Here is an 11,942-nt window from a genome sequence, read left to right as displayed (position 1 = left end):
GGAGTTGTTTCTGAGCTCTCTGCCTGTTGCCCCCGCGCAGAGTCCCATGTTGCGCGCCTACCCACCATGGCCAAGCCAACAAGCAAAGATTCAGGCTTGAAGGAGAAGTTCAAGATTCTGTTGGGACTGGGAACTTCAAGACCAAATCCCAGGTCTGCAGAGGGCAAACAGACGGAGTTTGTCATCACAGCGGACATCCTGCGAGTGAGTGAGCTGCCTGTGTCTTCCCCGCTGGCCTCCTGGGAGGTGCAAGGAAGGCTGGGTTTGGTCTGTCAACAGGTTCCGTGGGAGATGAGTTGCTGGTGACCGGCTGTATGGGGCTGCTGTCCCCAGTACCAGGGAGGCTTACATGTCTTTTTTCCTGGAGATTTAGGAAGTCAGAGGACTTGGTTCAGCACATGAGTTAGTATTCACATGTCAATTCAAGAAAACCTGTTTTATGATACGGGATCTGAATGCCCTGGTCTCCACAGGTGATTAGCGTTATGACCATGTGTAAACTAGTAATTTGTGAGTCCCTGTGAGAAGTCTTTATTTTTCGTCTTTGTTTGAATCTCCCTGCATTCCTGACACCATACTTTGTCCATAAATAAATGTTGTCTTTGTACTTTGGTTATTTTTATTTTTGAAAAACTTTCACTTACTGATTTTAGAGTGAGAGGAAGTGTGTGTGTAGGGGAGAGAGAGAAACATCAACTTGTTGTTCCACTTATTTATGCATTCATTGGTTGCTTCTTGTATGTGCCCTGACTGGGGATTGAACCCACAACCTTGGCATGTCTGGATGATGCTCTAACCATCTGAGCTACCCAGCCAGGACTTAGCTTTTGCACTTTTATTTATTTATTTAAAATTTTTTTTATTGGTTTCAGAGAGAGGAAGGGAGAGAGAGCTAGAAACATCAATGATGAGAGAGAATCATTGATCATCTGCCTCCTGCACATCCCTACTGAGGGTCGAGCCAGCAACCTGGGCATGTGCCCTGACCAGGAAACGAACCGTGTGACCTCCTAGTTCATAGGTTGATGCTCAACCACTGAGCCACACCAACAAGGCAGCTTTTGCACTTTTAAAGTATCCCATTCAGAAACTAGAGCGTATGTTCATCACCTGGTTAGTTACCCTTGAATAACACAAATTTGAACTGCACAGCTCTACTTAAATGCAAATTTTGTGTGTGTGTGTTTTAAATATATTTTATTGATTTTTTACAGAGAGTAAGGGAGAGGGATAGAGAGTTAGAAACATTGATGAGCGAAAAACATCGATAAGCTGCCTCCTGCACACTCCCTACTGGGTATGTGCCCTCAACCAAAGTACATGCCGTTGATCGGAATCGAACCTGGGACCCTTGAGTCCGCAGGCTGACACTCTATCCACTGAGCCAAACTGGTCAGGGCGTGTGTGTTTTTTAAAATTGAATTTATTGGGGTGACATTGGTCAATAAGAGTATATAGGTTTCAGGTGTACATTTCTGTAATACATCATCTGTATATTGCATGTTTACCACCACAAGTCAAGCCTCCTTAAACCCAAGTTTTTAAAAAATCCATGTATAATGGACCCCACAGTTCAAACCCAGCATTGTCCAACGGCCAACTGTATAAACAACATGTGATACAGCCATGCAAAGGAGTATTGTATGTCAAAAAAGGAACAAAGTGCTCATACATGTTAATTACAACATGGATGAACCTTGAAAACATGCTAAATGAAAGAAACCAATCCTAAAGGTTCACATAATGTGTAACTCATGTATATGAAATATCAAGAATAGGCAAGCCCATGGAGACAGAAAGTAGATGAGCATTTGTCAGGGCCTGGGTGGAGAAAGGAATGGAGAGTGACTGCTAATGGGTATGAGGTTTCCTTTTGAAGTAATGAAAACGTTCTGTAATTAGTGGAAGTGGTTACGAGCATTGCAAATATGCTAAAAAATGAATTGTATGGTTTAACTTTTTTATTGATAAAGGGCAGGGAAGAAACATTGATTTGTTGTTTCACTTAATTATGCATTCATTGGTTAATTCTTATATGTGTCCTGACCGGGGATCGAACCTGCAACCTTGGCATATTGGGATGAAGCTCTAACCAACTGAGCTATCCCACCAGAGCCTTAATTGTATGGTTTAAAGTGGTGAGTTTTATATGATGTGAATTTATCACAATAAAAAATGCAGTGATGGAAACAAAAAGTCTGTTTTCACTCCACTGAGATGGAGTGATGCCTAATTTCAGAAAGGTCTGCTGCAGGTCTCCGGAGTGGGAGATACGGTACAGTTCTTAGGGTGGTCTGTGCTTGGCAGTTAGATCTATTGCCTGAGCACGGCCCCTTTTCCTTTTCCTTTTTCCAGGAACTGAGTGTTGAATGTGGCCTCAACAATCGCATTCGGGTGATAGGGCAGATCTGTGAAGTTGCAAAAACGAAAAAATTTGAAGACGTAAGTCTGTCTCAGTTGGGTTACTTCATCTTAGTGACTGGGAAGCTTCCGGAAATGCTCTGAGCACAGCCCTGAGGGATCAATCCTATGTGGAGATGGAGAGCAAGGGGATTAAAGGTTTTCCCAGCAGATTGGAGAAAGGGTTTGTAGTGGTTTCCAGAAATGTCCTCACTTGTCCTCTTATTACAGACTCGGGGGGAGGGAAAATAGAGGCGTGTCAGGGAAGAGTGTGGGTTTCACAGAGAACAATTCAAGGCCCACCAGTCTGTCCTTTCGGGAGAGGAGTGTGGTTGGTGGTATCAAGCGGCCCTACAGACATAGCGTAGGCATACTTACTTCAGCCAGCTCTTCCCAGGCTCTCCTGATGTCCAGGGCGCTGGGTGGGAAGCTGTCCTAGAGCACTTCAAGGGCTCTGCCCGAGCCCTGCACGGCATTGGTGTGAGTGGGGGGCGATGTGGACCTCACACCTCGCAGATTCAGATCTGCTAGGGGGGAGAGCGACCACCACACCCTCAGCAGCTCTGTCTGAAACGTGCAAGCTGCACATTACCAAGGGTAACTGTGAAAACAGTAAAACCTCCAACAATAAAGATTTTTTTAAGTGAAAATAGGCATTTGTGTTCATAAGTTTACCTTTATAGGTGCAGAAAGGTGAAATGTGGTTGAGCTGCTATCATGGGAATAGACAGACAGGTCTACGAGGCTGGGATAGTCTACGAACTCAGCGTCCATTTTTGTTGTTGTTGATTTGTTTTGTTTTCCCATTGATTTTTTTGAGAGTAGAAGGATGGGGGAGAGAGAGAAACATTGATGTGAGAGAGACAGATAAGATTGGTTGCCTCCTGCACGTGCCCAGACCTGGGCTGGGAATTGAGCCTGTAACTGAGGTATGTGCCCTTGACCAGGAATCGAACTCGCAGGCCGGCGCTGTAATCACTGAGCAAACCTGGCTAGGGCTCAGTGTCCGTTTTGTTGTGGCTTCGGTTGTTGTATCAATAGGAATATTGTGAATGGGGCAAAGGAGGTGAAAGTTCAAGTGTATCCTGAGTTGGTCAGACAACATCTAAAAGACATTTTAGTCCCACTCCTAAAAGGAGTGAGCTCAGGAAAGGGTGAGTCGTCTGAAAACCCTGGTTGAAGAGAGTTGGGATGGTTAATGTAGAGAAGGGACAGTGACGAGAGCTACTGGGTAGCTGTAGGGAACAGGAGCCAGGTCTCCCATGGGCTAGGTCTGTGGTCGGCAAACTGCGGCTCGCGAGCCACATGTGGCTCTTTGGCCCCTTGAGTGTGGCTCTTCCTAAGCCTTAGGAGTACCCTAATTAAGTTAATAACAGTGTACCTACCTATATAGTTAAGTTTAAAAAACTTGGCTCTCAAAAGAAATTTCAGTCGTTGTACTGTTGATATTTGGCTCTGTTGACTAATGAGTTTGCCGACCACTGGGCTAGGTGGATTTAGAGGCAAATTCCAGAAACTTGCACAGAGTTTTGTGGGATTTTTTTGTTTGTTGTTGTTTAATGATTTCAGAGGGGAAGGGAAAGGGGGAGAGAGAAAAGAAACATCAGTGGTCGAGAGAGAATCATTGATTGGCTACCTCCTGCCCAGCCCCTACTGGGGATTGAGTCTGCAACCAGGGCATGTGGCCTGACTGGGAATCAGACTGTGATCTCCTGGTTCATAGGTCAATACTCAACCACTGAGCCACACCGGCCAGGCTTGCACAGAGTTCCTGAGAGGTCAAGCAAGGCAGCAGAGGCGGGGAAGGGAATTGTGCTGAGTGGCCATAGCTGGGCTGGTGTGTTTACACAGAGGGAAGCCAGGGGGTGGATTTCTATGTCAGGCTACAGGCCCAGAGGCCACTGTGGTGCTTCTTGTTCTGAGCCTCTTCTACCGGCTTTTCCCACCAGAGTCAGAGCAAGCTTTCAGGTGGACTCCCTGCGATCTCTGGAGGCAGCCTGGGCGTTTTCTCTGTCCTGCCTGCCCTTCTCTCCCTCCCCTAACCTGTGGACTGGTGAGGGTTTTGAAGTGGCTTACAGCTTCCCTTTGTCAGGCTCATGGTCACTGTGGGCTGTGACAGGCATACAAGATGTGGGCTTTAATGACACAAGATCTAAGTCAAAAACCCTGTTGTTCGGCTCTGCCCTTTGCTCTCCGGTTGAGGGCTCCCGCACACCCTAATCGCTTTCCCCTCTTTGCTGGAGGCAGCATGCAGTGGAAGCACTCTGGAAGGCAGTTGCAGACCTGCTGCAGCCGGAACGGCCACCAGAGGCCCGCCACGCAGTACTGGCTCTCCTGAAGGCCATCGTGCAGGGACAGGTAAGGGGTGTTGGGTCTGTGCTCAGGTGGAGCTAGGATGGGTGTGTGGGGTGATATTGGGCCACCCACTGACTGCTCCTGCTGGTCCCACTTGGATTCTTGTCTTTGGTGAAGGCACCAGGCCCAGGGCCTGTAGTTCCCAAGGTCTCTGTAGCTAGACGGCCGTAGTGGGCATCCTGGCGTTGCCTCTTGTATCTGTGGGTGCTGGGCAAGTCTCTGGAGCTCCCTGAGCCTCCATCTCACCTATGAAGAGGATGCTCATGGCTCCTCCCTCCTCTGGAATATTTAGGGAGTAAATGAGACAGTTTATGCAAAATGATGAGAATGGTGCCTGGCACGAGTGAGCCACTGTACTGGTGCTCTTGGTGACCTCGTTCCCTCTCCCTGGGCCACCCGTACTCACTGTGCTTTGGCCTCACTGGTCTCTGCTGTTCCTGGACCACTCAGGCCACCTTCTGCCATTGCTGCCTGGAAGGCTCCTCCCCTCCTCTGTTTCCTCTACTCCTTCACACCCACCTGCCCAGAGGCCCCATCACCCCCAGTGCAGTTAGACCGTTGTCATTGTCCTGTGAGCACAAATGTGTCCACCCTGGGCTCTGAGTGTGGTAGAGGTGGGGGTATGGAACTGCACTGTCCCTACTGTGTGCCTACAGCCAAGTACATAGTGGGTGCTTCACACATGCTGGTCAGCCGATGACCAGTGCGTCTGGTTCCCTACTCAGAGCTGCTCTGGTGTTCCCAGTTTGTCCCTCATAGCCAGTTCCTGTGGGAAGGAAAAAGGGCCCAGAGGTGGGAGTTTTGGAGCCTGCTGCACTTCCTGGACTTCGCCCAGCTGCTCAGAGAGCCCAGGTGACCAGGGATCCCAGCAGGACTGCTAACCTTGTGGTTTTGTCTTCAGGGGGATCGCTTGGGTGTGCTCAGGGCCCTCTTCTTCAAGGTCATCAAGGATTACCCCTCCAACGAAGACCTCCACGAAAGACTGGAAGTTTTCAAGGCCCTTACGGATAATGGGAGACACATTACCTACTTGGAAGAAGAGCTGGGTGGGTGCCACACTGGGTGTGAGGTTTCTCTGGCCTTGGTGATCAAATTTAATCTGGGATGTGGGAGCCACTGGGGCCCTGCGGGAGTGCTGCAGTGTGCAGGAATGGCCTGCAGACAGCGCTGCACCACACAGCTCTGCTTACCCGGGACACCTGGGTTAGCCACCGAATCTCCTGGGGGAGCTTGTTAAAAATGCAGAGTCCTGGGCTTCCCTCCAGACCTGCTGGCTCAGAACTCCTGGGGAATGTGGTTTAGCTGTGCCTTTCAGGCAGGCAGGAGGTGGTCTGAGCGCTGCTGTAGGAAGTGCAGGATGCTGATCTGGGCATTAGACTGTGTTTTACCCAGAGTTCCCTGAGCTTTCTCGGGGCTGGGGCCGCCTCACTGGGTTTGCCTCCTTGCCCTCTTCGTGCCCTGGGTCTGACCTCCAGCTCTCTCCTTTGCTGGCTTTTCTGCTTGTTGTTCTGATGGTGTGAGGTTTCTGTGAGTCTTGAGATTTCATGTCACTGGTCAGGGGAGGAGGGAAAGGAGGAGGAAAAAGTAAATCGGACTAAATTCCTTGCTGTTGTATTGCCCAGAAATGGGCCTCAGCTGTTAGTTTGCCTCCAGGACAGATGCTGACTGGGCGTCATGGTCAGGTTTGCTGTCTAAGTTTACTTGGCTAACGCCAAGCATTGCTTGTGTCTCCTTCGAGAGATTCTTTCTGGGGATGGGGGGCCAGGAATCTGCCTCCTAAACATGTGTCCTGCTGGTGCTGGCACCCTCAGCGTTGGGGCCAGGTCTCTGAGCATCAGAAGCACAAGCACTGTTACTGATTCTCAGCCCAGGTCTCCCTCGGTGCATGCTGGGGCTTGGTGAATTTAAATTCCAGCGTCTGTGACATGCTGACCTGCTCAGGCTCCAGCTGAGCCTCCCTCGACTTTGTGCATGTGTGACCTGCCTGCCTTTGCATGGGGACTGATGATGGGGTGCCCAGCCTTGAGTGGGATGGGATGTGTTTTCCTGGGCAGGAGGTGGGAGGAAGGAAGTACATTGCTCTCCTCTTCTCCCCAGCCGAGTTTGTCCTGCAGTGGATGGATATCGGCCTGTCCTCAGAATTCCTTCTGGTGCTTGTGAACTTGGTCAAATTCAACAGCTGTTACCTCGATGAATATATTGCATCAATGGTCCAGTAAGAAAAGAATTCTAATAACGTTACTCTGATCCTAGTCCCACTGTCTTGGGTCTTCAGTTCAGCTCTTGGGGTGAATAGAGCTGTTGAAACCACCAGATAAATGGAGAAGTTAGAAGTGGCCATAGCCACCTTCTACTTAATTATTTTCTTCTTGTCATTTTTTCTGAACACTCTATGAAATCCATGAGGGCAGGGGCAACATGAGCACCTGCCTGTCGTGGGTGAGTGGGGCCCTAGGGAGGCGGAGCTCCTCTGTGGAGTCATCGGAAAGTGAATTGGAGCCACGAAGCCTCTGGGAAATAACCTTTCTGTTGACTTTCTGCTTCCTCCAACAGCATGATCTGCCTGCTGTGTGTGCAGACTGTGTCCTCCATGGACATAGAGGTCAGTAGCTGCTCTCAGGCAGTTTCTTTCAGCCTCCTTCTGGGTAGTCTGGGTGGGCTCTGGGATTAAGTCCCCTCACTGAGCATGTGGCTCCAGGCAAGCTGCTCGGCTTCTCTGAGCCTCACACTCTCCTGTAAGTAAGGGTATTGGGCGACCTCTGTTGTGGGGTCATAGTTCAGGATGGGCTGACCCACAGTGTTTGGGATATAGAAGTGCCCCCCAGACACTTGCTCTTGTGGTTCTGAGGAAGGCTGCTTTGGCAGTGGGGAGGGGCAATAGTCACTGACCAAAGGAGGGTGGGAAGGAGGCTGGGGATGTTGCCTCCCTAGGGGCAGGAGTTGAGGCAGGGCTGGTGTGACCCCTCTCTCCACGCCCCCAGGTATCTCTGCAGGTGCTGGATGCCGTGGTCTGCTACAACTGCCTGCCAGCCGAGAGCCTCCCCCTCTTTATTGTCACTCTCTGTCGCACCATCAATGTCAAGGAGCTCTGTGAGCCTTGCTGGAAGGTGGGGGTCTGAACTGTTGTCCTAGAGTCCTTCCCTAGATGAAGTTATAAGCCAGGCACAAGGGCAGGACAAGGGCCATCTAGTCTTTAATGAATGGCCATCTGATTTTTGGAATGGCCACACAATGGCTTGTTGAGGGGAGACCAGCGACATTTTCCCAAGGTGGTTGAGCTGAGTCAGGGTTTTGGTGGCGTTTTGGGAACTCTGTGGCCTCTGTGTTTGGGAAGAAATGGTTGAAAATGGCTGGGCATGAAGGGTGTTGGAGCAGTGGCTCTGCAGGGCTGGCCAGAGTTTGGGGCCCTGGGACTCGTATCTGGGACCTGTATCTGCAATGGGATCTGGTGTGTTTTGTTTCCCAGCTGATGCGTAACCTTCTGGGCACCCACCTGGGCCACAGTGCTATCTATAACATGTGCCGCATCATGGAGGACAGGTGAGTGTGGTGAAGGCCTGGGCAGAAGGTGCGGGTAAAGTGCTGGATCTGCTGCTGCAGAGCCTTCGTGAGGAAGTTGTCTGTGTCGGCTCTTGCCTGGTATAGGCTAACGGGGAGGTTTCCTGTTCCTTTGGGGTGACTGCTCCAGAAGCTGCCCTAAAACTAGAGCGTACATTTTAATGCTCCTGATCTGCTCTCCTCTTCAGCTTCTGCTGGTAAAATCAGAACGTTCAAAACTGAACTCGAAATCTCCCTCCCATATTTGGATCTTGTCCAGTGAGGCTGCCTACCTTTGGTCCTGTTTTGAGGCCCTTGCCCTCACCTCTCACAGCCAAACCATTATCAGTCCTGTTGCTTCTGTCCCTTGGAGGTGGCTTACATCTGTCCACCGAGGGCCCCCACCCCACCCCCTCAGCTCTCATCTCCTCGATGGACGCCTCTACCCGCTCTTGGCCTTTTGCGGTCCGTTCCTCCACACGGCAGCCACGTGTTCTTTTCCCATCGCAGATCTCTGTCACCCTGTGCGTGAAGCTACAGTGGCTCTCAGGGCTCTCAGAGTCAAAACCAAACTCCTCACTGCAGCAAGGCCCGGTGGTCAGGCCCTGCCCCAGCCATAGCCTCTCACTCCCGCCGTCTTGCCATGGGCCTCTGCACGTGTCCTTTGCTCTTGCTGGAATATCTTTCACCTTGTTTAAGTTTCTCTGAGTGCTCCTTGACATCTAGGCGCCATTGTTGGTTCCCTGAGTACCCCAAGCAGGTATTGCTTCTTAGCTGTGATTTGAGGTAGCAACTTGGCATTTCCTTACGTGGCTCTTTGGTTCCTATCTGTGTCTCCTGGACTGTATCCTCTCTTTCACCTCCATTCCCTGGCATCTAGCATGGCTCCGTGGTGAGCAATGTGTGAATGAATCAGATGGTTGCTGCTGACCCTGACCTCTGTGTTCCCTGACCAGCACTCCTCACCCAGCTTTGCTTTGGCCCCATAAGTGCAGGGACCTCTGGGGGCTACAAGGAGCCTGGACCCACCCTGGGCCTACCCTAGGGCCCTGCAGCAGGCCGACGCTGGCCCCAGGCTCTGCTCACATTCATCTTCTGGGGAACATTTTCAGAGCCTACATGGAAGATGCCCCTCTGCTGAGAGGAGCTGTGTTCTTTGTTGGCATGGCTCTCTGGGGAGCCCACCGACTCCATTCTCTCAAGAACTCCCCGACATCTGTGCTGCCATCATTTTACGAGGTAACTCACGTTTTGTGCCGCAGGAGCGGGTTTCCTGCCTGGCCAGAACAGACCCATTGGACGGGTTCTGCTGTAGGGGCTGTGGGGATATTTCCAGTCACTTGCTTTGCAACTGGAAATGAGGTTTCGGGCCGTTTGAAAGTCTCTTCCTCAAGCAAATCGTGTATCTTAAGAATTTCGTATCTTGAAAATTATCATTAGAACTGCTCAAAGTTCCGCCAGGGATGGCGACATTAGCTGGTGAGGATTTCATTTGGTAAAATCACTCGCTCTAGAATTGAGGCCAGTGATGGGGCTTCTGTTTCCATGGGGCCTGGTCGTATTTGGAGTACTTTCTGTGTATGTTTCTCATGCAGTTATCGCAGCACCCCGGTGAGCTGGGCCATCCTACCAACCTCATCTCACCACAGGGAAGGCAGCTCAGACGAGCTGTGTTGTGTACAGGGTCAACAAAGAATCTCCTTTGGGCTGTTTTTCCTGCCCTGCCCGTACCTCATTGGGCAGTGGAGTGTGGGGCCTTTGGGCTTAGCTTGCATCAAGGTAGCTTTCAGGCTCCTCTAGGCCAGTAAGTCAGGGCCCTGAAATTTATTATTTTATTTTATTTTTAAAAAAATATATTTTATTGATTTTTTACAGAGAGGAAGGGAGAGGGAAAGAGAGTTAGAAACATTTATGAGAGAGAAACATCGATCAGCTGCCTCCTGCACATCCCCCACTGGGGATGTGCCCGCAACCAAGGTACATGCCCTTGACCGGAATCGAACCTGGGACCCTTGAGTCCGCAGGCCGACGCTTTATCCACTGAGCCAAATCTGTTAGGGCAGGGCCCTGAAATTTAGCCGAGTCAGGCCGTTTGGAGCCAGTGTAGAAAACACTTCTGGATTCCTATGGTACTTGGGTGGCCCCTGGGATAAGCGTGGGGAGCGTGGCCCTCTCAGGCATCTTATGCCTGGTTTCATGGGGGCTTCCTGTGGGTGAGCAGGAAGTGGCTAACTATCGCCTGCTCCCTGGGCCTTGTGTTCCAGGCCATGACCTGTCCAAACGAGGTGGTGTCCTATGAGATCGTCCTCTCTATAACCAGGCTCATCAAGAAGTACAAGAGGGAGCTCCAGGCTGTGACGTGGGACATTCTACTGAACATTATCGAGCGCCTCCTTCAGCAGCTTCAGGTCAGGCCAGTGAGGAGACTGGGCACAGGGAGGACCAAGTCCATGGACAAGCAGGCCCAAGGGCCTTTCCTTGGGGACCAGGGCCTGGACCTGTGGGGCTGGCTGGCTGATCTCACCTGAACGATAGCTCTCATAAGCCCTTCCCTCTGAGCCTGCCTGGTGTGTTCCCTGATGATTCTCAGTGGTGTCAACTCGCCATCCACTAAAGACAGTGGGGTTTTCCAAGTGCACTCCATCATTGGGAGCAGGAATATGTAGCAGGCATTCAGGGGGCAGTGCTGGCATTGGTCAGGATTGGGTCAATGTGATGGCCTGGAAGTGGACCCTGAAGACAGCTCCCTCAGCATCTAGAAAGCCAGCCATAACCTTGGTATAATATGGACAGTGTGACCACAGCAGGAGGGGGACATGCTGATGTGGGGGCTGCAGAGATCACAAAGTCGTGTCTAGCAAGGGCTCAGAGCTGGGTCTTCTGGGGGACTCGGCGTGGACCAGTGTTTAGGTGGCCAGCCAGGGGGAGGAAGGACTGGACTCTCATCCCTCACTGTCCACTGACCAGCTGGCGCTTCAGCCCAGAGTGGCAGGCTGGAGACCGTTCCCTGGGGTCTTCAGAGGGTGTTTGAGCCTGGGGGTGTGTGAAGTACTGGGAGCTGGTCCCTGTGTGGGCGCAGCCAGGACTCCCTGGAGTTGGTGAATGAGCAGGAACAGCCCGGCTGCCTCAGGGGTCCCAGCACTATGGGGGTCATTCCCCCTGTCCAGTGGAAGGGCATGAGGGGGATCTGGATGCAGCTGGTTTTGAGTCCTTGAGGGAAGCCAGAAGTCACTCCTGTGTAATTGCACCTTTGTGTTGCAGAGCCTGGAGAGCCCAGAGCTCAGAGCCATTGTCCATGACCTGCTGACCACAGTGGAAGAGCTATGTGATCAGAACGAGTTCCATGGCTCACAGGAGAGATACTTTGAGCTCATTGAGAGATGTGCAGATCAAAGACCTGTAAGACCACCTCTCGCAAACCTGGTGGGGCCTTTGCTGCTCAGGCAAGAGGGTGGTTCCACCAGGCTTCTAGGGAGGGTGGTTCTGCTCAGCTCTGGGAACGATGGCTGCGTGGGTTTGAAATTGTGTTTGAAATAAAGGCTCCTGCTCTCCTGAGATTTGTACTCCAGCAGGGAAGTCTGTGAAGGTGTCAGAAAACAATGTGTGGGTCAGAGCACAGCGCTAGCCTAACTGTCAGTTTCCTCCCACCT

The 11,942-nt window shown here is 51.2% G+C and overlaps 1 protein-coding gene across 4 annotated transcripts in view; it reads left to right on the top strand.

The window, feature by feature from the left end:
- TSC2 (TSC complex subunit 2) overlaps positions 1 to 11,942 on the top strand; it is a 37,348-nt gene that overhangs the window by 552 nt on the left and 24,854 nt on the right. For all 4 annotated transcript variants that reach the window (XM_070413258.1, XM_070413257.1, XM_070413256.1 and 1 more), the window contains exons 2-12: positions 41 to 204; positions 2,356 to 2,442; positions 4,648 to 4,758; positions 5,657 to 5,801; positions 6,853 to 6,970; positions 7,309 to 7,357; positions 7,737 to 7,862; positions 8,222 to 8,295; positions 9,405 to 9,531; positions 10,557 to 10,700; positions 11,554 to 11,691. In XM_070413258.1, coding sequence (XP_070269359.1) covers positions 67 to 204; positions 2,356 to 2,442; positions 4,648 to 4,758; positions 5,657 to 5,801; positions 6,853 to 6,970; positions 7,309 to 7,357; positions 7,737 to 7,862; positions 8,222 to 8,295; positions 9,405 to 9,531; positions 10,557 to 10,700; positions 11,554 to 11,691 — 1,257 coding nt within the window. In that variant the 5' untranslated portion in view covers positions 41 to 66. The remainder of the gene's footprint in view (positions 1 to 40; positions 205 to 2,355; positions 2,443 to 4,647; positions 4,759 to 5,656; positions 5,802 to 6,852; positions 6,971 to 7,308; positions 7,358 to 7,736; positions 7,863 to 8,221; positions 8,296 to 9,404; positions 9,532 to 10,556; positions 10,701 to 11,553; positions 11,692 to 11,942) is intronic.

This window comes from Myotis yumanensis, unplaced genomic scaffold (genome assembly GCF_028538775.1).
Source record: "Myotis yumanensis isolate MYYU_CA2020_CCGP unplaced genomic scaffold, mMyoYum1.0.hap1 SCAF_4, whole genome shotgun sequence".
NCBI classification, from domain to species: domain Eukaryota; kingdom Metazoa; phylum Chordata; class Mammalia; order Chiroptera; family Vespertilionidae; genus Myotis; species Myotis yumanensis.
The sequence above is the reverse complement of the archived record's forward strand: the minus strand, read 5'-3'. Positions and strand labels throughout refer to the sequence as shown.